Below are 24822 nucleotides of genomic sequence, written 5' to 3'. Positions count from 1 at the left end.
CAAAATAAACATGCAATTTCTTAACTGACATGCCATCTTTCATGAAAAAATTTAAATGGTAATCCGCTATAAATCTTTACTGTAAACACTAATCTTCCTTCATATTCTAATATACACATATTCTTCTTTATTGTACTTCGATTTACCAAAGAAATTTCAAATTGTGTGTGTGTGTAATAAACAAAAGGAGAGGCTTTGACTTTTATTTTATTATACTCACTTTAATGTGGAAGAAAGAAGTAGAGAAGTTAATGAAATAATAAAAGCGGTAGCATAACTACAATATACAAATTACAAAACCATTCTTGCTAGAAGCAAATTCTCTAACATTCTTGTGTACCTAGCTATCTTACTGGTCAGAGTATAAACATATGTTTAGTAAGCATAAAAAAAAGTTAAATTTTAAGCTAAAGGATTTTCTGCCCACTAACTCTTTATTTCCTTCCAAAATAAATCCTGAGAGAGAAGCTCCACTACGGAACTAGTAAAATCAAAGTAACTACTGTATGTTAGTTAGGTCTATGGTGATCATACCTGTTTTCTTTTGTAAGACTGACTGGCTGGTTTATATTTGGCTGTGCTGGGTCTTGGTTGCTGCTTGGGACCTTGCCCCCCCAGCTGTGGTGCACACTCCTCCCTGTGCGGGCCTCTCCTGTTGCAAAGCACGGGCTCTGGTCTGGGCACACGGGCCTCACTGCTCTGCAGCAGCGGGATCTTCACACACCGCGTGAAGGGGGCAGAGAACTCACGTTCCCCGCGTTGGCAGCTGCTTCTTAACCACTGGGTCACCAGGCAAGGCTCGGGGTTAATCATACTTTAAAGTGTTTTTATTCAGCCTTTTAGCCAAGACAAAAATTTAATATATATATGTTGAAATCTAGAACTCACATAAATTTAATAGCCATATTTTTATATCCTCCTGTTGGGGAAGAAAATGGTATTCAAAAATGACAGACAGAAGTCCAAGTAACTCTTCACTAATCCAATTACTAAACTAGCATCAAAATTCTTCCAGTATGCTTAATACATAAATTTTATAACTAAGTACATATTAAATGTATAAAAGCATACTCTTCACAGTCACACAGGCATACTTATCTATTTGTAACACGAAACCAGTCTATTAATAGTGCTTCCAGGTAGCCAGAATGGAAAAGTTATATATTAAAAAGAACCAAAATAGGTTAAGGGCTTCCCCAGTGGCTCAGACAAGTTCACTCACCTTCTGAACACTGTCCCTATGATACCAAACCAAGAGCAGTATCTGTTATCTGAAATTAGATTAGTAAACTTCTATCTCAAATACAGAAGAAAAAAATAAAGTCAAACCCCATGTATAGACACAGGTTGACCCTAGGCAATTTTAAATATAAAACCATTTCAAGGGATAAAGAAGCAAACACCACTGCTCTCAAAACACAGGAGCAGAGCACCCACTGGACCTGTTACTGAGCACACGACTTCCACATCTAACACTCTGTCTCATCAATCTGTTATAAACTCCGGCAGCAGACTTTAGGTTCCCAGAAAATTGTTCCCCAAAGATTAGTCATCTTAAAGCCTTAAAATTCCAAGGAACAAATTATGAGAACTAAAGAAAACAAAAATATAGAAGCCATATATCATTAAATAAAACATATGAATAAATGAAAGAATGGTGATAATGACTGAAGTTGGCTGACAGGTACATAGGAGTTCTCTCACTTCTGAATATGTTTGAAATTTTCTATGATAAAATTCTTCTTATTTTTATTGATTAGGGCTTCCCTGGTGGCCAGATAGTAAAGAATCTGCCTGCAAGGCGGGAGACCTGGGTTCGATCACCGAGTTTAGGAAGATCTCTGGAGAAGGGAATGGGTACCCACTCCAGTATTCTTGCCTGGAGAATTCCATGGACAGAGGAACCTGGCCGGCTACAGTCCATGGGGTCGCAAAGAGTCAGATAAACTAAACAGCTAACACTTTCACTGACTTTATTTTCACATTAAGAGAAAAATAACAATCAGAACGATAAATTTTCTTGCCCAAGATCACAAATGAGCTTAACTGAGATTCACAACCAATAAAGGAGGGAAAAAGAGAAGAGGTGAGGGAAAAAAAGAAGGGAGACAATAGGATGGTTAAAGAAACCATAATTGCACTAATACACATTAGACAAAATTAGAGAAATAGAATTTACAAAAAAATTCCACAAGTTGAAAGATTCTTGCATTATTCAATGACAACTATTCAAGAAAAAAGACAAAAATACAACTGAATTTTAAAACCTGTAATCATGCTGTTAATGTAAATATTTGTGCACTTTCCTTTAGCTCCAACACATCTAATCCTGAAAAAATTCCATTTCTGCCCTGTTAATAACCACAAAAAGATACAGAGGGCCTCCCTGCTGGCCCAGTGGTAAAGAATCTGCCTGTCAATGTATGTACCGAACCCTGATCCGGGAGGAGCCCACAGGCCTTGGGGCAGCGAAGCCTGAGGGCCACAGCTGCTGAGCCCACGGGCCACAACCACTGAGCCCTCACGCCCGAGGGCCCGCGCTCCACAACGAGAGAAGCCACCCCACAGTGAAGCCCCTCCACTGCAAGTGGAGAGGAGCCCCTGCTCACCACAACCACGAGAAGAGCCCGTGCAGCAACAAAGAGCCAGCAGAGCCAAAAATGAAGACACACACGTATATGTCAAAACCACCCTTGAGTAAATCTGAAGACAGAAAAGGCAAGAGAAAATACAAAAGGTAAAATGAAATGATAAGACTTGATTCATTAAACTGAAAGCCACTAATGTCTAAAGAGAGAAACGTGTTGCAGTTGACAGACTTGGGCACCAGAGCCAGTTCTGGCCCTAACCAGATGGCCTACCTGGGACAGACCACTGATCCTCAATTTCCTCACCTAAAAGTTGAGAGAATTAGAGTGTCTTATTTCTAAGGTTCCTCCCATGCTCTGACATGCTATAAAGGTTCTATAACACGCTAAGAAATGCAAATACAGGCATATCTTACTTTCCTGCATGCACTTCATTGAGCTGTGTAGATACTGAATCTTTTATAAATCGAAGATTTATGGCAACCTTGCAAGCTCCAAAATCACTGCAGACAGTGACTGCAGCCATGAAACTGAAAGACGCTTGCTCCTTGGAAGAAAAGCTATGACCAACCTAGATAGCATGTTAAAAAGCAGAGACATTACTGACAAAGGTCCGTCTAGTCAAAGCTATGGTTTTTCCAGTAGTCATGTATGGATGTGAGAGTTGGACCATAAAGAAAGCCGAGCACCGAAGAACTGATGCCTTTCAACTGTGGTGTTGGAGAAGACTCTTGAGAGTCCCTTGGACTGCAAGGAGATCAAACCAGTCCATCCTAAAGGAAATCAGTCCTGAATATTCATTGGAAGGACTGATGCTGAAGCTGAAGCTCCAACACTTTGGCCACCTGATGCAAAGAAATGACTCACTGGAAAAGACCTTGATGCTGGGAAAGATGAAGGCAGGAGGAGAAGGGGAAGACAGAGGATGGGATGGTTGGATGGCATCACCGACTGGATGAACATGAGTTTGAGCAAGCTCCGGGAGTTGGTGATGGACAGCGAAGCCTGGTGTGCTGCAGTCCAAGGAGTCACAAAGAGTTGACATGACTGAGCGACTGAATAGAACTGAATTCAAATCACTTTATCTTAAAAATGATTTGGCTTACAGTGATGCAGCTTAAGATGAACAGTAGCATAAACCATAAGGCGTTTGCCTGATCAAAGAAAATATTGTTATCCCATCTTGAATACGCCAGAAGCTATGTTATTAAACATTACAAGTTTTAAAAAATGAACCACAGCAAAGCATCACAACAAACTTACTAGAATGACTAAAATTAAAACAATGACATAACCAAGTAATGTCAAGAATGGAAAACAAAAACTCAGCATTACTGTAAGAAGGCAAAATAGTAGAGCTACTTTGGAAAATCGTTTGGCAATTTCTTATAAATTTATAATGCATTTATTCTATGAGCCAGCAAGCATACTCTTAGTTATTTATCCAGGAAAAATGAAAACAAGTCCACACAGCCTTATACAAAAATGCTTGGAGGCACCTTTAGTCCTAACGGCCAACGGAAACCACATGGTAACCTCATAAACAAACTGTGGCGCATCCATACAAATGAATACAACTCAGCAATAAGAAGAAACAAACTACTGATACATGCACAAACATGAAAGATTCGAAAGCAATTCGCCAAGTATGAGAGGGCTTCCCTGGAGGCTAAGCAGTAAAGAATCTGCCTGCCAATGCAGGAGGTGTCGGTTCAATCCCGGGGCTGGGAAGATCCCCTGAAGAAGAAAATGGCAACCTACCTCAGTATTCTTGCCTGGACAATTCCATGGACAGAGGAGCCTTGTGGGCTATATAGTCCATGGGGTCACAAAGTTGGACACGACTTAGTGACTAAAAAACAAGCATGAAAAGCTGTCACAAAAGGCTACCCACTCACTGTATGATTTTACTTTAATTTGACGTTCTGGAAAAGACAAAATGACGGGGATAGAAATTTTGTTGGGTTGAGAATGGGCAGAACGGCCTGCCGTAGTCAGGGGCATAAGAGACCTTTCTGGGGAGATAGAAACAATCTCAATTATGATGATGGTTACAGTACAATATACATCAAACTCTACATCTAAAAGCAACAAATTTTATTATATATATCTTAATAAACGTGACTAAAAAGGAAGATAATTAAGGTTATAATCTCTGCCTTTAAGCTCATGGTCTAGTGGCAGAACTATGTAGACATATAATGGAATTAAGTAAATGCTCTAAGTTATAAAAAAAAAATCGGTGGAATGGAAGGAGAACAGTATCTGTTTCAGAGATGGGCAGAGATTCTTAGAAAGATGGTATCTAAGTTATGTCTTAAGCATGACTATGACACACAGAAAAGGAAGAAAAGATGGAAGTGGAGACAAGAGCTGAAAAAGCAGCACAGAGGTTGTAAAGGCAAGACCTGTTAGAGGAATAAGAGAAAGTTGAGTGCAGCTTGAGTACGGCATACGGAGAGAACGTGAGGGGAGAGGGAAGGACGTGCAGGAGGAGCCGGGGCCTCACAGACCATGCTGTGGGATGGCACAGCAGAGGGAAAGGACAGCGCTGAAATGCTTCACGATAATCCTAGCAAGAGGGACCTGCACTTGAAATTAAGAGGTATTTGATGTCAGACCGGTTGCAGGAATGATGAAGGAAGGAAAGTCAAGGTTAAGGTCAAGTTTCTGGTAAAGCGAAAATGACAGCTTTGAAATGAGGGCTGCAAAAGGAAATACAGGTTTGTTTGATAACCTTAGTTAGGAGGGAATCATCAGGCTTCTGTTTTCCTATCTACTAATTAGTTTACTTGCATGCCTTCTCTAAATAAAATTGATTATTATAAATTATATGTTTAACTACTTTATAAAATAACTGTAGGAAATAAAGGCAACACAGCATAACCTCACCGGAATCTTCACAATGACTTAAGAGACAGCAGACTAACAATTATTTTAAAACTGAAAAAAAAAATTGTTTTAATTGAAAGAAATGAAATTAGAAAAAGAAAACCTTATCAGATTTAAATATAGTAGTTCCCCTTTATTCATGGTTTCACTTTCCACAGTTGCAGTTACCTTAGGTCAACCATGGTCCAAAAATATTAAATGGAAAATTCCAGAAATAAACAATTTACAAGTTACATACCAGTCTGAATAGAGTGATGAAATCTCACCCAGGACACGAATCACTTCTTTGTCCAGCATATCCCACCACTGAGTCACTTAGCAGCCATCAAGGTTACCAGGTCAACTGTCAATGTAACAGTGCTTGGGCTCAAGTGACCTTTATTTCACTTAATAATGGCCCAAAGTGCAAGAGTAGTGATCCTGGCAATTTGGATATTCCAAAGAGAAGCCATAAAGTGCTTATTTTAAGCAAAAAGTTTAAAATCCTCGACTTATGCTAAGGTTGCTAAGACCTATGGTAAGAACGAATCTTCTATCCGTGAAATTGCAAAGAAGGAAGAAAAAGCTATGCTTGTGTTGCAATCAAACCTGAAGCTGCACAAGTTATGACCACACAGTACATTATTAGTGCTTCGTTAAGATGGAAAAGGCTTTAAACTCGTACAAGCAAAACTGGGAGATAGTGTAGATTCAGTTCCAGACCACTACAATAAAGTGAAAATTTCAATAAAGTGAGTTACAAGAAATTTTTGGTTTCTGTGGATATAGAAGTTTTGTTTTTGTTGTTGTTCAGTCGCTCAGTCATGTCTGATTCTCTGTGACCCCCTCAGTCATGTCCGACTCTCTGCAACTGTAGCCCACCAGGCTTCTCTGTCCATTAAAAAGTTATGTTTACAATATACCATAGTTTGTTAAGCGCGCAACAGCATTATGTCTAAAAAAAAGAAATGTACATACCTTAATTTAAAAATACTTGATTGCTAAAACATGCCAAAACAACTTCAGTAGTAACATAAAAGATCACTGATCACAGATCACCATAAAAATGATGAAAAAGTTTGCAATATTGTGAAAATTGCCAAAATATGACACAAAGACATGAACAGAGCAAATGCTATTTGAAAAATGGCACTGACAGGCTTGCTCAGTGAAAGGTTGCCACAAACCTTCAATTTCTAAAAAATGCAGTGCCTATGAAGTGCAATAGCACAAGATCTGCCTGTAACAAGATATTTTGAGGGAAAGAGAGAACACATTCACATAACATTGATTACAACTGTGTCTAATTTATAAATTAAAGCATATCACAGGTATGCATGTGTATGAAAAAAAATAGTGTATACAGGATTCGGTACTATCCACGGTTTCAGGTATCCACTGGGGTGTTAGAAAGCAATCCTTAAAGTAAGGGGAGACCACTGCACTGCATAAGCTTTCTAAGTTACATATTAAGGTCCAAACTTTTATCTAAAGATCAATTATTTGAAATCCAGAAAGTATTTTCCCAAAGAAACAATGGATACAAGGTAGCGCTGAACTCTAGAATTACACCAGCGTCATACAAACCAGCTAAAGAAGCAACGTCACTACCACCCCCTAACCCCCTAAGCACAGTGGTTAGAACAGGCTGCTCTGAAGCCAAACTGCCTGGGGTTCAACTTCTTCCTCTGCCATTTACTGTCTGACCTTAGACAATTTACTTAGCTCTGCAAACTTAAGACTCCTCACATCTTTAAAATCGAGATGTTAATATCACCTACCTCACAGAGTTACAATGAGGATTAAAAGAGAGAATCCATTTAAAGCATTAAGCACACTTATTCCATGGAATTCTCCAGCAAGAACACTGGAGCGGGTTGCCATTTCCATCTCCAAAGGAGCGTCCCAGGGATCAAACCCTGGTCTCCTGCATTGCAAGCAGATTCTTAACCACCTGAGCCACCAGCAAAGCCCCTGTTTATTAATACTAAACACCAAATATATATCAGGCATTATTTTAAGCAATGATGATAACGTGGTAAACTTACAAATGGAGCTTATTTTCTAATATAAGTAAACATAAAATAAATATCTAGTGGAGATAAATGCTATAAAGATAAAGCAGGATACTGCAGATAAGAGTGACAATGAGGGTACCCAACTGGTAGTAGGTAAAGGATCTCTAACAAAGCAATGTCCAAACACAGACCTTAAGGAAAGGAAGGAGAGGCTCATATAGATAATTGGAGGAAGAAATGAGATCCATTTCCTGCAACACAGAAGACTTAGATGTCCAGAAACACACTCGTTCAGAATTCCTTAAAATGCTGAAATGTTACACACACAAAAAAAATTTTTTTCATGAATGGCTGAGCTAGAAAGGAACCAAGGAAAATAACTGGAAGGAAAAAACAACTAAGTTTCAGTGAGCACTGAGGCCAGTATCTACCCTGGAAGCACCCACCAATCTGTAGTGGTTGAGAAATTGGGTATAAAGGGACTGCTAAGAGGGAAAAGGACAAAGAGCTTGGGGCTTAAACAAGATGGGGAATCTGAAAAGCAACACTGTCAACTCATCACAGGAACAGTGGACTATCTGCCTGTCTCAACCTGGGTAGAAGGAAAAAAAAGAAGTCTCCCTCCTCTCACTCCAAACTCATATTACCTGTGAGATCTGACAAAACTCACACGAAAAATTTAGTTTCAAGATATTCTGAGTTGTAGACACTGGAGCATGACAGAAGCAAACACCAAAGCTACCAGTAGGAGCACATTATAAACCAGACCTCAAACTAAACACACGAGTAAAAATCCACAAAACATACACTCACTGCTTTTTTTAAATAATGAAGAAAACAAACTCCCAAGAAACAACCCCAAACACTGAAAAAAATAAAAATGATTAGATTTACAATATTAAAAAATGGATGTTTAAGAAAATAAAGATATAAGACATGACTAAGGAAAAGAAACTATTAAAAATGAATATAAAAAAACACAAGTTCAATATACAAAAATTATAATTTATATTTATATTGTTTGTTGATATATATAATTAGATAATTGAAAGGAGATCATTCTAGGCAGAGAGAAAACCAAGAGGAAAGGGACCAGAATGGACTAAACAGGACTAAACAGAATGGACTAAACTATTCTACTAGAACAGTAGAATCTACTAAGTACTACTTAGTAGATCTCAAACCACTCAATAAATACTATTATCTCATAGATGTAGATAATGGAAATAGTCATTTTGTGTTTCCCATTTTAGCATCACATATAGCAGCCAGAGCAGACCTCCAGAAAACTCCACCTAAGTTCAGAAGGGAATAAGAAAACACTGCTTTTCTATGAAGTGGGAAGACTCTTAAGCAGTCTCAGTGGTTAAAAAAAAAAAGAAAGAAAAAAGAAATCTAAGTCTGGTGTGAGCAAGGTAGAGAAGAAGAAGGAAAATGGAAAAGTATCCCCAAGTGATTCAGAAGATAAGTATCAGAGACAATAAGGATCAACAGAGGAAAAAAAAAAAAAACTATTAAAATTAGCCTCCAACTAATAAAAAAAAAAATTAAAATTAAAAAAAATAAAAAAAAATTTGTCATTTCAAACTAGGGGACTCTTCAAACTTAGGTATTAATAAAAATTATTAATTAGGACATCCTCTCAGCATTCAAAATTTTCGTTAAGTCAACACTACATTCCATAGTAATGAGAATTTAGAATAAATGAAACTCCCAAACATATGCCAAATTTTTCGTTTTGACTATTTGATTTAATGCTAAACTTTTTCCAAATTTTTTCAAGATACTAACAAGTAAAAAATTACTATTTAATTTTTCTTTTCTGTCATACTACTGCCCTCAGACTAAGGCACTATCTTAAAAAACCATGAACAAAACACAATACAAATTAAGAATAATATTTATTAATCACAAATTAGATGTATGATTCCCCAAATATTAAAGAACTGGTCATTTCATTTCTCTCCTGGTTATGAGAAAGAATAGAAAGAAAACTGATGGGTGGATATCTTAAACAAATACAAGTTACTATATACCATTTGACACAGAGGGAGACTAATGTTCCAAGTTAAATGAAGTATGCACTGTTGAATCAAGGATCAAGTTTTAAGATAGTGCGTTTTCTCAAAGCTTATCATTCTTTTCAATGTTTCTGACTATCATGAACTTTTCAATAAACACAATTCTTGAGAAATTTAATTAATGGCCATTTTCTATGATTTTAGTATGAGCACCCAACTTAAATTAATAGTCACACAGTATAATAGAGTATACAGGATTCAGGTTCAAACAACCTGTGTCCAAAAGAGAATGAAAAAACTACAGAATGATTTTGGAAGGAAAACCAAATGGTCAGATTTGCCCTCTAGATGAACACACCAGCAGTTGTGGAGAGTTTTTGAAAGGAGAAAACAACAGAGAAACAGGAACAGACAATTTTTGTAACTATACAGGCAAAAAATGATGAGTACCTGGACAAGGGAAGTGGTACCAGAGATGCAGAAGAGGGAAAGGATTATGGAAACACCCAGTATCCCAAAAACAAGCATTCATATGAATGACGCAAGGTTATTAAAGTTCAAATAACAGTCAATATACTCTGTTCAAACAGAAAAAATCTGAAAAAACATTTCAAATTTAGTCCTAGTGAAAAACATCAAAACAGAAATGTATTGGTAAAGCAAAAGTATATTAATAATTCATCCACATGACACTTCATTCCAGATAAGGTGATATTATAGTAAAAGAAGCAAATATCACATTGTATTTCACTTGCCTACTGGCATTAGATTATCCTCCTAGATGGCTTAGATAGACAAAAAGAATTCCTTGTGAAAAATATAGGACAGACAACATCATCCTCTCCTATTAATGTGATCAATGTAGTTAACAAATAAAAATCACAAAGATAATTAACATTCTCAGAGTATCAACACACAGGAATAAGAGCAGGCTGTACTTGTGAAATATCAGAAAATAAAACTAAATGAATTGAAGGATATAAGAACAGTTGAAGAAATGCGGTACTTAGAGGATAAAGAACTTACACTTTAAGCTCCATAAAGACGAGGTCTATGTTTGTCTTGTTCGTTTTCTATTCCCAATACCATACTTGGCACACTATTTCTGCCCTATAAATATTCACTAAATGAATGAATGGATCAGTCCCACTGGAAATAGATATTTACTTGTTTCACAAGAGCAGTGTCATATTATGAAATCATAAGTTTAGTAAAAATAGCAATAAATCTAGTCAAAATAGCAATACGTAAAAATGTTTCACATTAAAATCTTGTTCACTTTGATTCTTTGACTTTGATATCTTACTTGAAAATTTAAATCTAAACTCTAGTTAAATTCACACTGTAATCTCTAAAAAAAAGAAAATAACCTGCCCTCTAAATTTGGGAATTTTATTCAGTAAATATACCATGGAAGCAAATCAACTTCCAGTTATTTGAATTGCCTACTGGCATTTGATTATTTGAATTTGAATTGATTTGAATTGAAATTGAATTGAATTGAAAAGATTATTTGAATACTAGAGGACCGTTAATACATCTCCACAATAGGAAAGACAATAATTGGTATTCTCTCCTGTAACCAATTAATAGCGCTTTCCAGGTGGCACAGTAGTAAAAAAAAAAAAAAAAAATCCCCCTGGCAACACAGGAGACTCCAGAAAGGGGGATTCCATCCCTCAGTCGGGAAGATCCTCTGGAGTGGGAAACGGCAACCTACTCCAGGATTCTCGCCTGAAAAATTTCATGGAGAGAGGAGCCTGACAGGCTTCAGTCCACGGAGTCACAAAGAGTCAGATACAATAGAGCACATGGAATGCGCACACACACAGCTGATTAATAAAAGCATTATCCTTGCAAAGATGGGCACAATAAAGGACAGAAATGGTATGGACCTAAAATAAGCAGAGATATTAAGAAGAGGCGGCAAGAATACACAGAACAACTATAGAAAACAGATCTCCATGACCCAGATAACCAGGATGGTGTGATCACTCACCTACAGCCAGACATCCTGGAGTGCAAAGTCAAGTGGGCCTTAGGAAGCATCACTATGAACAAAGCTAGTGGAGGTGATGGAATTCCAGTTGAGCTATTTCAAATCCTCAAAAATGATGCTGTGAAAGTGCTGCACTCAATATGCCAGCAAATTTGGAAAACCCAGCAGTGGCCACAGGACTGGAAAAGGTCAGTTTTCACTGCAATCCTAAAGAAAGGCAATACCAAAGAATGCTCAAACTACTGCATAATAGCACTCATCTCACATGCTAGTAACATACTGCTCAAAATTCTCCAAGCCAGGCTTCAACAGTATGTGAACCAAGATCTTCCAGATGTTCAAGCTGGATTTAGAAAAGGCAGAGAAACCAGAGATCAAATTGCCAACATCCGTTGGATCATCAGAAAAGCAAGAGAGTTCCAGAAAAACATCCACTTCTGCTTTATTGACTATGCCAAAGCCTTTGACTGTGGATCACAACAAACTGTGGGACATTCTTAAAGAGGTGGGAATACCAGACCACCTGACTTGCCTCCTGAGAAATCTGTATGCAGATCAGGAAGCAATAGTTAGAACTGGATATGAAACAATGGACAGGTTCCAAATCGGGAAAGGAGTAAGTCAAGGCTGTATATTGTCACCCTGCTTATTTAACTATATGCAGAGTACATCATGTAAAATGCCAGGCTGGATGAAGCACAAGCTGGAATCAAGACTGCCGGGAGAAATATTAATAACCTCAGATATGCAGATGACACCACCCTTATGGCAGAAAGCAAAGAGGAACTATAGAGCCTCTTGATGGAAGTGAAAGAGGAGAGTGAAAAAGTTGGCTTAAAACTCAACATTCAGAAAACTAAGATCATGGCATCTGGTCCCATCATTTCATGGCAAATAGACGGGAAACAATGGAAACAGTGACAGACTTTATTTGGGGGGGCTCCAAAATCACTGCACATCATGACTGCAGCCATGAAATTAAGAGATGCTTGCTCCATGGAAAAAAAGTTATGACCAACCTAGACAACGTATTAAAAAACAGAGACATTACTTTGACAACAAAGGTCTGTCTAGTCAAAGCTATGGTTTTTCCAGTAGTCATGTATGGATGTGAGAGTTGGACTATAAAGAAAGCTGAGCGCCGAAGAATTGATGCTTTTGAATTGTGGTGTTGCAGAAGACTCTTGAGAGTCCCTTGGACTGCAAGGAGATCCAACCAGTCCATCCTAAAGGAGATCCATCCTGGGTGTTCATTGGAAGGACTGATGTTGAAGCTGAAACTCCAATTCTCTGGCCACCTGATGCGAAGAACTGACTCTTTGGAAAAGACCCTGATGCTGGGAAGGAAAGAAGGTGGGAGGAGAAGGGGACGACAGAGGAGATGGTTGAATGGCATCACCGACTCGATGGACATGAGTCTGAGTAAACTCCTGGAGTTGGCGATGGACAGGGAAGCCTGGCGTGCTGCAGTCCATGGGGTCACAAAGAGACACGACTGAGGAACTGAACTGAACTTCCTATTATATGCGCGATGTGGTCAGTATATAAAAGACAAAAAAGATTATTAAAAACTTCACTTTTTTATAGACCAGTATTCAAGGTCATTTCAATTTGCAGGCTTAACTAGCTAAATATGGACTGTGAGAGTAAGACTCCAGTACTTTGCATTGTTGTTGTTTAGTCGCTAAGTCGTGTCCTACTCTTTTGTGACACCGTGGACTGTAGCCCACTAGTCTCCTCTATCCATGGGATTTCCCAGGCAAGAATACAGGACTGGGTTGCCATTTCCTTCTCCAGGAGATCTTTCTGACCCTGGGATTGAACCCGAATCTCCTACATCTCCTTTATTGCAGGGGGATTCTTTACTGCTAAGCCACCGTGAAGACGCCTAACTATGAAGTCACTCAGTCATGTCTGATTCTTTGCAACCCCATGGACTGTAGCCCATCAGGCTCCTCCATTCATAGGATTTTTCCAGGCAAGTATACTGGAGTGGGTTGCCATTTCCTTCTCCAGGGGATCTTCCCGACTCAGGGATCAAACCCAGGTCTCCCACATTGTGGGCAGATTCTATCCATCTGAGCCACCACGGAAGCAAACTATGTCATTAATTCCATTCAATTTTAATATCACATTTCTTAAAAACTCCCCTTCCTAATACACATTTTAGATTTAAAGGGGAAAAACAAACAAACCCTAAGTACCACAAGCTAAATCTTGACTATGTTAGGCATGTTTTAAACAATCTGATTAAACAGAAACTATTCAATTACTTGATTGAAAGATGCCTTAAGTTACTATTTCACATTTAAGGTTCTTTGCAATTATACACTATACATGGCTTACTGTTTAGAACTCAGTTGTAGATTCCCTGAGTTTGAATCTCAGCAATATTACTTGCCCAGTGATGCAAGCAAGCTACTTATCCTCTGTTTCATCATTTATAAAGTGAGTATTACAACAGCAGAGTCCAATCTGCTATAACTTGTATCTTCACCTTGAATCACTTCCTACAGGACTGTTAAACAATAGAACATGCAGGTATAGCGTGGAAGTGATGTTGGTTCACATGTAATTTCTTCCAAAAGAAAGAGAAATCCTTCACAATACAACAAAAATCTTAAGAAAACATGAAAATTTACAGAACTACTTTCCCTTAATGCAAATAGTGCTTGGTTTAATGATTACAAGAACTACAGTTGACCCTTGAACAATGCGAGGATTGGCGGCGGGGGGGGGGGGGGGTCGGGGGTGGCGATCCTTCATGAAGTTCAAAATCCACATATAACTTGAAGTCAGCCCTCCATATATGAGGTTCCTCCACATCCTTGGATTTAACCAACACGGATCGTGGAGTACTATCGTATTTACTATTGAAAAAAGCCCACAAATAAGTGGATCCACACAGTTCAAACCCATGTTGTTCAAGTGTCGACTGTACTAACACTTTTCCCACAATATTAAGTACCTGAAAATCTGTGAGTACAGGTGAAGATCTGCAAAGACATTCCCCCCTGATTTAAAACAATGAATTCATGAAGAAAGCTATACTTTGGGTCAGATTTTCAGTAATGGTAAAATATGGTGTCTATTAAATTCACAATTGTGTTATCTAAGAAAACAGGCTGATGATAATGTTAATAATAACTTTCTAATATCTTTATATAATTTTCTTTAATAATTAATATTTTCTCCATTTTAGATACCAAAAAAACTCACTGGTGCCTACTCTTGTTTCTAGAAAAGATATGATATCCCATTTGAAACTGACTAATTATCGTATTACTATCAGGATTGACTTAAGTTTCATGTATTAACATCAAATCCACACTTTCAAAAAAAATGTGCTGTGTAAAAAGTTGTACATATGTATGTGTGTATTTATAAGCTCTAAGATATAAAGATTATTTTTATTCAAGATAGTAAAGCCCAAATATGATAAAGACTGGATTCAATTAGGTACTATATATAGAACTTGAAATAATATATTTATATTACTTTATGAGAAAAATACTTTCATTAGAAACAACAAAGCTAAATACCTCATCAGAAGCCATAGCTTTAAGAGATTTAGTGTAGCTTATAATAAAATAATAAATAAATTAATTAATTAAATAAAATAATAAAAGTACTACACTAAAGTCATTATTAATGAACAAAGATCTTATCAGGCAGGGAAAAAATCTTTTTCAGTTCTCAAGCAATAATCTCAAGCAAAACTCTCTAACAAAACGCAGTTAATTGAGACCTCAGTTTTTCATCTTTCTGTAAGAATCTATAGACAAAATGCAGCCCCTCTCCTCTAAAACTAATTTTTATAGAACACAAATTACTTAGTCTGGTCAAGAGAAGTCTAAGAAGTAAATGCAAAAACCCAGGTGTAATACAGACAACAAAACTCAGAGCAAGAACATGAGATAGTCACATAACGTGGTGTCTAATCTCCTAACCAAAGTAAGAATCTACTCTATAATATCCCCAATATGCAATCTTCTAAAGTCTCCAGCAACAAGAAATTCTCTACTTCACAAAGCACATTTCAATCACATATTATTCTGGGACAAATCCAATTAGATCTTTTGAAGACTCAAAACAGATTTACACACATCAAAAAAAAGTTTTCAAGTCTAAAACTCAAAAGTGTTTTATGAAATTAGTCAATTAAAAAGAATTTGTGTACTCTCAGCAGTGTTTTTCTTTGTACCATTTCCTTTTGTTTTTTACCGCATCTCTTTTCCCAACAGCTTTTAAGCCAAAGACTCACTGGAAATTTACTCAGAGGTAGGTGTCTGACTACATATTCTGTTAGGTGATATCTAATGAAATACTACTAGAGTAAAAGGAAAAATCTACTTTAAGAGCAAGTTATAATAGACTCTTTTAAAAATAATGAAATTGCTCTTCTTAGGGGTAAAACAGATACTGTTATGTAACTCAAAATTACATAATGAAAAATGCAAGCTGCTTGACAAGTATCATCATAAGAAACAGTCAGAAAATAATAAAAGAAAGCAATCCTAAACGAAATCAGTCCTGAACCTTCATCGGAAGGACTGATGCTGAAGCTGAAGCTTCAATACTATGACCACCTGATGCGAACAGCTGACTTACTGGAAAAGACCCTGATGCTGGGAAAGATGGAAAGCAGGAGGAAAAGTGGATGACAGAGGATAAGATGGCATCACTGATTCAATGGACATGAGTTTGATCAAACTCAGGGAGACTCTGAGGGACAGGGAAGTCTGGCGTGCTGCAGTCCATGGGGTCACAGAGAGTTGGACACAACTGAGCAACTGAAGAACAACAATAAAAGAAATATACATTAAGGTTTTACCTGTTGCAGAAAAGAATAAAAGATACTAGACTTCATAATGAATGTAATTTATTTAATGAGGAGATTAAGACACATCCATTTAACAAACACTTTTAAAGTACCAAGAAACACGGTGAGAAGTTCTGGAGGTACAAAGATAAACAATTTATTCTGTACCTAAAATAAGTACTATAAAACTAAATGTATTCTGGACATTTTTCTTGCAAACATAAAAAAGCATTATAAATATTTTAAAGAAGCTATATATGAAAAGAGGTAATATGTAATATAAAAATTAAATGTATTTGATTAGTTCAGCTAAGTCAGTATGAGAAACAAAAAACTTAGTTTCCCTTTCTATGAAACAACAAAAAAACACTCTAACTTTTTCAGTTCCTAAATGATTTCCCAGTTCAAAATGGACCTATTCAAAACAGAAACAAGACTGTATATCTGCAGGGGCTTAACTTATCAATTTTATCATTTCTAAGAAACTATGTTATTAAATGCACCAACACACCCATATCTCTTTTAAAAAATTTTCAACATTAATAGACAAGCTAACAATATCTACTCATGAGCTATATAAATGTTCATATACTTTAAACTATTTACTCCTCTGCTGGAAATTTCAATGCACAAAGATGCCTACAGGAGCATTTTAATAGCAGCAAACAAACAAATATATATATATATATATATTCAAAAATAATTCATCTCCTCATATACAAAACATTGATGAAAGAAATGAAGACCTAAATAAATGAATACATTCCTTTTTTTTTTTTTAACAGAAATTGACTGAGTCCATCCTACAAGTCATATGGAAATACAAAGGACCTAGAATAGCCAACAATCTCAGAAAAGAAAAACAAAAAGGACATACAGCCCTATTTTTGAAAACTTACTACAAGTTATAGTAATCAAGATGGTTTGGTATTAATGTAAGAACTGACCTTTAGAACAATGGAAAAAAATTAAGAGTTCAGATAAATCCTTACAGTTACGATCAACTGATTTTTGACAAAGATGCCAAGGCAATTTAATGCAAAAGGATCAACATTTTGATTCCACTTGTTCGACTTAGTAAGAACAGAATGCAAGATTTCTAATTTTTTTTTTTTCTTTTTTTTTTTTGGGGGGGAGCACAAGTGGAGATTTCTAATTTTAAAAAACATATGCAACAAACAACAAAGTTTCACCATATACAGCACAGGGAACTACAGTCATTATTGTGTAAAAACCGACAATAGAAAATAATTTCAAAAATATATGTGCATATGTATAACTGAATCACACACAAAATAAAAGAATTTTACTTTTTGAAAATTAGTAATGTTTATCTTTTGGCCAGTTTTTCTAAATGTCCTGTGGACATCTAATAAGAAAGCATGAGATACAAACTTTTAAATATATCTGTGTAGGATATAAAATTAATGTAAGTTATTTAAAAAAAAAAAAAAAAAGAACAGCCTTTTCACCAAATGGCAGTGAAACAAAAAGATGAATTTAGACCCTTATCTTACATTTCTTTCACATCATACAAAAATTAACTCAAAATAGATCATAGGGCTAAATATAAGAGCTAAAACTATAAAATGCCTTAAACACAGGATGTAAATATTCCAAAGTTAGATTGTGGTAATGCTTGTACAACTCTGGAAACTTACTAAAAATCACTGAACTATATACACTTAAAACAAGGGAATTGTATGGTACATAAATTATACTTCAATAAAGATGTTTAAAATCAAGTCACCTCTAAAGAAACCGCCTGCCAATGCAGGAGATGTAAAAGACACAGGTTCAATCCCTGGTTGGGAAGATCCCCTGGAGAAGGTCATGGCAACCCACTCCAGTATTCCTGCCTGAAGAATCCCATGGATAGAGGGGCTTGGTGGGCTACAGTCCATAGGGTCACAAAGAATCAGACACAACTGAAGCAACTTAGCACACACGCAATCACACACGTCTAAAAGTGGCAATGACAAAATGGTAAGATAAGGTTGGAATATGATGATTTTAACTATCTAAAATTACAAATTTGTACTTAATGTGCCACACACTATTTTAAGTGTTTTGTAAGGGCTTCCCTGGTAGCTCAGTCAGAAAAGAAATCTACCTGCAGTGCAGGAGATTCAGGTTCGATCCCTGGGTTGGAAAGATACCCTGGAGAAGGAAATGGCAAACCACTCCATTATCCTTGCCTGGAAAATCCCATGGGCAGACGAGCCTGGTGGGCTGCAGTTCATGGGGTCACAAACAGTCGAGCATAACAGTGAGTATTTACTCATTTAATTCTTGCTATAATATAGTTTCCCCATTACAGAGCTGGGGGAACCAAGGCACAAAGAGGTTAAAAAAACTTGCTCAAGATCACGACAGGGGGTTAAGTCAGCAATTTTTTTTTTCTCTTTACACAAATATCTTTTACATTACTATTCAGTTGCTCGGTCATGTTCCATTCTTTGATACCCCATGGACTTCAGCCTGCCTGGCTTCTCTGTGCATAGAATTCTCCAGGCAAGAATACTGCAGTGGGTAGCCCTTCTCCATGGGATCTTCCCAACCCAGGGAGCAAACCTGAGTCTCCTGCATTACAACCAGATTCTATACTGTCTGAGCCACCAGGGAAATCCTGCTTATTGTTATGCATTTGTAAAGGAGAGTAATAGGCATTACTGGTTGCCTATCCAGCATCCATTCACACTTTGAATGTTTTACCCAGATCTTTGTGTATCCATCCCTCCCCAAACAGCCCAAATACTTTAAAGGAAATTGACTGGATCCTTAGGTAAAGCATAAAGCAGTTGACCATGGTTTGCTTAAGCCAATCAGCACATTCCAATGGCCACAGGCACTACTTCAGTGGTCCAGTCAGGGCTCTTGTTCGGAATGTGAGGACAGGTGCTCTCTCCCAAGCGACCTGAACAAGAACACACAGGGCCCCAAGGACCACTGGCAACCATCCTACCACGGTGAGGGGAACAGCAACGGACTAAAGCTGACATCACAGAAAGGGACAGAGCAACAGAAAGAAACTGGTCTTTAATATTACTGTTACTACATAACTTGCCCTACCTTTAGACTTCCAGATAAATGAGCCTATAAATCCTTTTTACTGTGTTTAAACCGGTTTGAGTCTTCTACTACAACATGAAGTACAGACTAACATGGAGGAGAAGCCCATTAAACAACCATGTTTCTATTAGAATAGATTACTCTCAACCCTTAAGTTATGTCAGGTTTCAGGTATTAAGGAGGAAATAATTCTAGATACGCACATCAAAATAGAAACACAATGCATAATTACCTTTCTAATAAAGGTTTAGATAAAAGCTTAGAAAAGAAACTGCCTGCAATTTCATGCGTCCCACGAAATATTTTTTAATAATTTGATATTGTAAATGTTTTTCAATCTAGATCTCCAGTTCTTCTTGAAAAATCAAAAGGGTCACCCATCACTTGGCCCATGTTACTGCAGAACAACAATCAGCTAAAATGGAGCGGTAGCTGCCCCACAAGTACACTCTTCGCAGAGTCAATACAAACGCAGCCTCTGTAGGATCTGCCCAGCTACTGTATGTATCAAGGTTTGCAGCATTAATATTTTGCAGAACCTGTATCAAATGCCACATACTGAGTAATAAAGAACTATATTCCACCTTCTAAGTTTTAATTTTTTTTTTGGCCACACTCACCACACAGTTTGCAGGACCTTAGTTCCCTGACCAGTGATTGAACCCAAGTCATGGCAAGCAAGTGCTGAGTCCTAACCACTGAACTGCCTAGGAAATCTTGAAGCTTTAACATTTAAATAAAATGGTACAGTTAAGTGTAAAGGAAAAAAAAGTAATGAAAATGTGTATTTGTCACCATCCCATGGAAAACATCATTCTTTTAAATAGCACTGACTAAAAAAGTAAATAAATAACACTGACTACCTATAAATACTTGGTGGAAGCCTTAAACTCAGCAGCAAGTTCCAGAAAAATGCCAAAACATTAATTACTCTGGGTCCAAAAGTTTGACAAATTACTTTAGTATACAGATGGAGACAAAATGTTTTTACACTGTGACAAGAAAAATGTAAAACCACAAGTTTGAAACACTTGAATACACAGGTGCACTATTAATCAAAACTTACCTACAAAGATTCTCAAAAGAAATTACAAAAAGGGCGGCAAATTTCAAAGAAATTTTTAATAGTGTAAGGTCAAGCTACATTAGCAAAGATGGGGACAACACTCTGTAAAGACCTCAAGAGTTATATAGCTCTACCACCTCTCTGGACAACTCTCATGGAGGGGAGGTTGTTTAATTTTAACAGTACAAACTTTATGGTTTAAAGAAACTAACATGTAATTATTTAGAAAGAATAGGTAGAATATAAGCTATTTTAATAAAATGTCTGAAAAATAGGAAAAAGTTACAAAAGCTATATAAACTTACTAACAAAAACTCCAGTGAAGGAAGGATAAAGGAGGTGCTTGCATAAGGATTGAGTGATACTGGCAACATGCTGATTCTTTAAGTTAGATGGAAGTTTCATGGGGCTTATATTGTTATAATATCTTATTACTTATACATTTAAGACATTCTTTTGTATGCTATTTTTCACAATTAAAAAATTTTTAATCCAATATACTGACTGTAAAAAAAAAAAGCTAATAATCAACCTTCTACATCTACATTCTGATTGAAAAACCTGACTGAACCTGAAATTTTTTTTTTACTTTTTAGGTCTTTTCTAAGCAGTTTTTTGAAAGCTATTTGAATAAGAAGAAATGAAATGTGAACAAAGTTCCACTATTCACCTTTAGCAGACCAATGATTGTTCTGTCCTTAGGCTGGGGAAAGCTATGCCTGTGCTATAAATATCTGCTCAGGAAAGCAAACAACTCTACATCAACTCAAGAAACAGATGTATTCCTAGAAGGTTCATCATTCTAAGAATCACCAATCTGCTTCACCTGTCAGGCTCTCCCTTTCCTCATCTATAAAATAAGCTCCATGTGTTAAAGACTTGAGGAAAGAATTTAAAAACACTTGTAAAGCACCTGGCCCATTGCCTAGCTGGTACTAAACTGCAGTAACTTTTTTTTTTTATCACACCTATTATTAGTTAATACAACTTCCTTCTTTGAGTAGAATGGAGACAAAGGCTGATAACTATTAGAAAATATTTAAGTGCAGCAGTCCTAACAGCACTGAAACGGGCTAGCTTACCAGATTCCTAACATTTTCAGTTTCCGAGACTTTCAAAAGACTGGCCAAGACGCCTGATACCCGGGTAGGAGCATGAAGTCTTGTAAGGAAGAACAGAAGAAAAGAACTAATCTGATCCTCTCAGCAACTTTCTCTGCTCTACATGAGAAGAGAATGGTGGTGAAGAGGAGGTGTAATTGAACAGATTTTTCCCCTCCTTTTACCCAGACACCTGCTGCCCCACAGACAGCTATAAAAGACTTAACCAATCACCTTAAAATCTATACCCAGGTCTAGAATTCTAGGCAGCATATAAACTATTACTACAGAATTTGGGCTTTCCTTAATGATAAAATGCAAGTTACTCATGTTTGGTCATCCATCTCCACAAAGGGCATTCAAACAGAGGAGTTGGAATCCTCCTCTGCCAGAGGAATGTGGTGTTTCACACACAATTAATGATGGACTGTATCACTATCACAGATTTTTCTTTAACATCCAGGAAACATGAGATTTAGAAAAATAAAAAAAAGAAAAATCGAAAAGCAAAGTTCTCAAGTCTATCTTGAGATAAAAGGATACATCAACTTGCCGTTTATCTTCCTCAGATTCACAAACTGTGAAAGTCCACATATGCACAAGATTCCCAAAACATTTTTAACTGTTGAAACTGGATAATAGACACCAGAACTTATTACACTGTTCTATTTTTGTGTACATCTCAGTATTTCCACAATATACCTAAAGTGTGTACATGTACGTCTTTGCATATAAACTCCCAGCACAACAAACTGCTAGAGAAATATTCTATTGTTCAAAGTTTCATGTTCCACAGGTAAGTGAATTTCATCTAGTTAGAAATTTTACCACATTCTAGAAATTGTACCACAGGTAACTAGTCTATTAGTAAAGGTCTAGTGAAGGAAATAATTAACTGCCCTGAATAAAACAAACCTAACCTTGAAAATATAGAGGCAAAGGGGAAAGGGGCTAAACAGTTATTCAACTACTGCACATTCATACTTGTTCCCTTCCATTATCTTGTAACACAGGTGAGTAGGTGGAAGAAGGGGAAATATCAAAGCCAAATTTATTGTACATTGACAGGCAACAGTTTGAAATAAAGAAATCTAAAAAGTCCCCATTAGAAATGAAAACTATTTCTATGACTACAGGAAAAGGGAAGTAGGGCATATCCACCTTTTAAAAATAACATTCAGTAGCTCATAGTAAGATAACCAGCAACTTCCAATGCCCAAATATGCTTTGCTGATAGACATGAATTCACAAGAGAAATAAAGATCATACTACTTCTGCTGCAATCCTCTTTTTAAACTGCCACTCAACTTTCAAAGGATGTAACCCCAAATTTCATTCCAAAATTTGACTTTTGTTCCTTATGTCCAAAAATAAAACTAATCGAAATTAAATATAGATGCTAACTTTGCAGCAAATTAATCTTTCATCAGCCCTGTGAACAAGAATTTTTTGTTCAAAATTTATGGCAAAACATAACTCACTCAAAAAAGAGCAGGTAGAACTACCCTTTACATTATTTCTCAAGTCCAAAAAAAAGGGCACAAGAACTCATTTAAAATGTCAAAGAGAAATGCACACTTAGATATACATCCCAAGAGGAGAAAAAAAAAAATTATAGAATAAAACTCCTCCACAGGAGTCCTCCATAATACTTCCATAGTAACAATTACTTTCTTGGGACCAAAGTGACCTGCTCACTTTCACAAAACCTGGAAGGTGTAAATTTACATAATTCCCCTTAGGCTGAAAAATATCAGAAAGTGATTAACTTAAGTCAGCAGAATTTTGTTTCTATCACCAGCCTGAGTGAAGCACATGGCCTTCAGTTCTAAGGTCTTGTTCTCCAACCCACTGAGAAGATACGCTGATAAAACAGAGATCTACTTACCAGGTTAAAGATAGTTTCTACAATATCCCTGTTGGATACTTCTCCAACTTCAACCAAGCCCGTCAGCACGGCAAATTTCATTCTGATACCCCTGATGGGGAGTCCTGGGGTCAGGGACAAGGCACCCCCTTCGGCAGGGGCTTCTTCTCCTTTCCCCCCACCTCCCCCGTCGTCACCTGTTGGTGGCGGGGATGGGACATTATTGTCTTCACTGGCCATGGCGAGTTCACGGGAAAGGACAACTCGGAGTCACGCCGGGACCCAGTCGCCGCACTAGTAATAAGCACACGGACGCCACGCAAAACGGAAAGGGTCACTCTTCCGAGCTGTGGACAAACCCCAAGAGCAGTTGGTGTGGAAAGTCCTTGGCGTCGCCCTGCTGATTCTGGAGAATGTTTGTCCAATCTCTCTCCCGGAGGCTGACAATAACGCCAAACCCTATTGGAAGATCAGATCAATGTTAAAGGGGCTCGGTTTTGTTGTAAGGTTTTTGAGGAGAGAGGGGAGTAGTTGCTGTCCGTCGAGGCAGTTCCTCCGAGCACCCCGCTTCCAGCCACCCGCGTCCCCGCGGCTCGAGGCGCGGGGTTCCGAGCGCAGGAGGGAGCCAGAGGCCCGGGACCAGGTTCCCTCCTCCCCCACACCCTCGCAGGTTCCCGGCTCAGGGCAACCTCTCCTCACAGGTGCACGGAAAAGAGAACTGTCGCCGGGAAAAGGGGGGGCTGGAGGAGAGCAGGGGCCCCAAGGCGACCCTCGAGGTAGGAAGTTGCCCCTCACCCAGACACCGCGGGCTCGTCCTCGCCCCCCGCCCGGCAGCCGCGAGACGGAGGTGGCGGCGGAGATCCAGGGCAGGAAAGGGCGGGGGAAGGGGGCGGCGATGACTCTAACGCTCGGCCCAGGGGGAGGAGTGGAGCACCTCGCGGGCACCTGAGGCTCGTCGGGGAGAGGCGGGAAGGTGTGTAGTGGCCAGAAGGGCGGGGGAGGCCCGGCGGCTGCGGCGAGGAGAGGAGGGAGGAGAGAGAGGTCAGCGCACCTGGCCGCAGCCTCCAAGTTTCCCTAGTCCGCTCCCCGGGTGTCCGAGGCTGCACAGAACTCCATGGCTTCCTGGCCCGCCCCACCCCTGCGCTCAGCCTTTGCAAAAACAGCCGCTGCCGGCGCTACGGGTGCGGCTGTGGAGGCCGCCGCGGGCGCTGAGGATGCTACTGCCACAGCTCGCCCCGCCACCGCTAGCGCCGCTACCCCTGTGCCCGCTGAAGCTGCTCCCCGCCGCCATGACAGCGCCGAGGGCGGCCGGGCGCGGCGTGCGCGTGCGCGAGCGCGCGGGGCGGTGGGGCGGGCGCGACGGCGGAGGCGACCGCGCTGCGGGGTGGGGAAACGAGG

General features: G+C 38.4%; 1 protein-coding gene across 4 annotated transcripts in view; it reads right to left on the bottom strand.

The window, feature by feature from the left end:
- Positions 1-24611, bottom strand: part of LRBA (LPS responsive beige-like anchor protein) — a 725807-nt gene extending 701196 nt beyond the window's left edge. For 3 of the 4 annotated variants that reach the window (XM_043484720.1, XM_043484733.1, XM_043484732.1), the window contains exons 1-2: positions 24476-24611; positions 23446-23883 (exon numbers count right to left, since the gene is read on the bottom strand). In XM_043484720.1, coding sequence (XP_043340655.1) covers positions 23446-23664 — 219 coding nt within the window. In that variant the 5' untranslated portion in view covers positions 23665-23883; positions 24476-24611. Of the gene's footprint in view, positions 1-23445; positions 23884-24219; positions 24418-24475 lie in introns of those variants that run through there. The other variant, XM_043484729.1, reaches the window with a different exon arrangement.
- Between the last annotated feature and the right edge of the window lie 211 nt (positions 24612-24822).

Source organism: Cervus canadensis, chromosome 1, assembly GCF_019320065.1.
Source record: "Cervus canadensis isolate Bull #8, Minnesota chromosome 1, ASM1932006v1, whole genome shotgun sequence".
In the NCBI taxonomy this organism is placed as follows: domain Eukaryota; kingdom Metazoa; phylum Chordata; class Mammalia; order Artiodactyla; family Cervidae; genus Cervus; species Cervus canadensis.
This window is presented reverse-complemented; position numbering and strand designations above follow the sequence as displayed.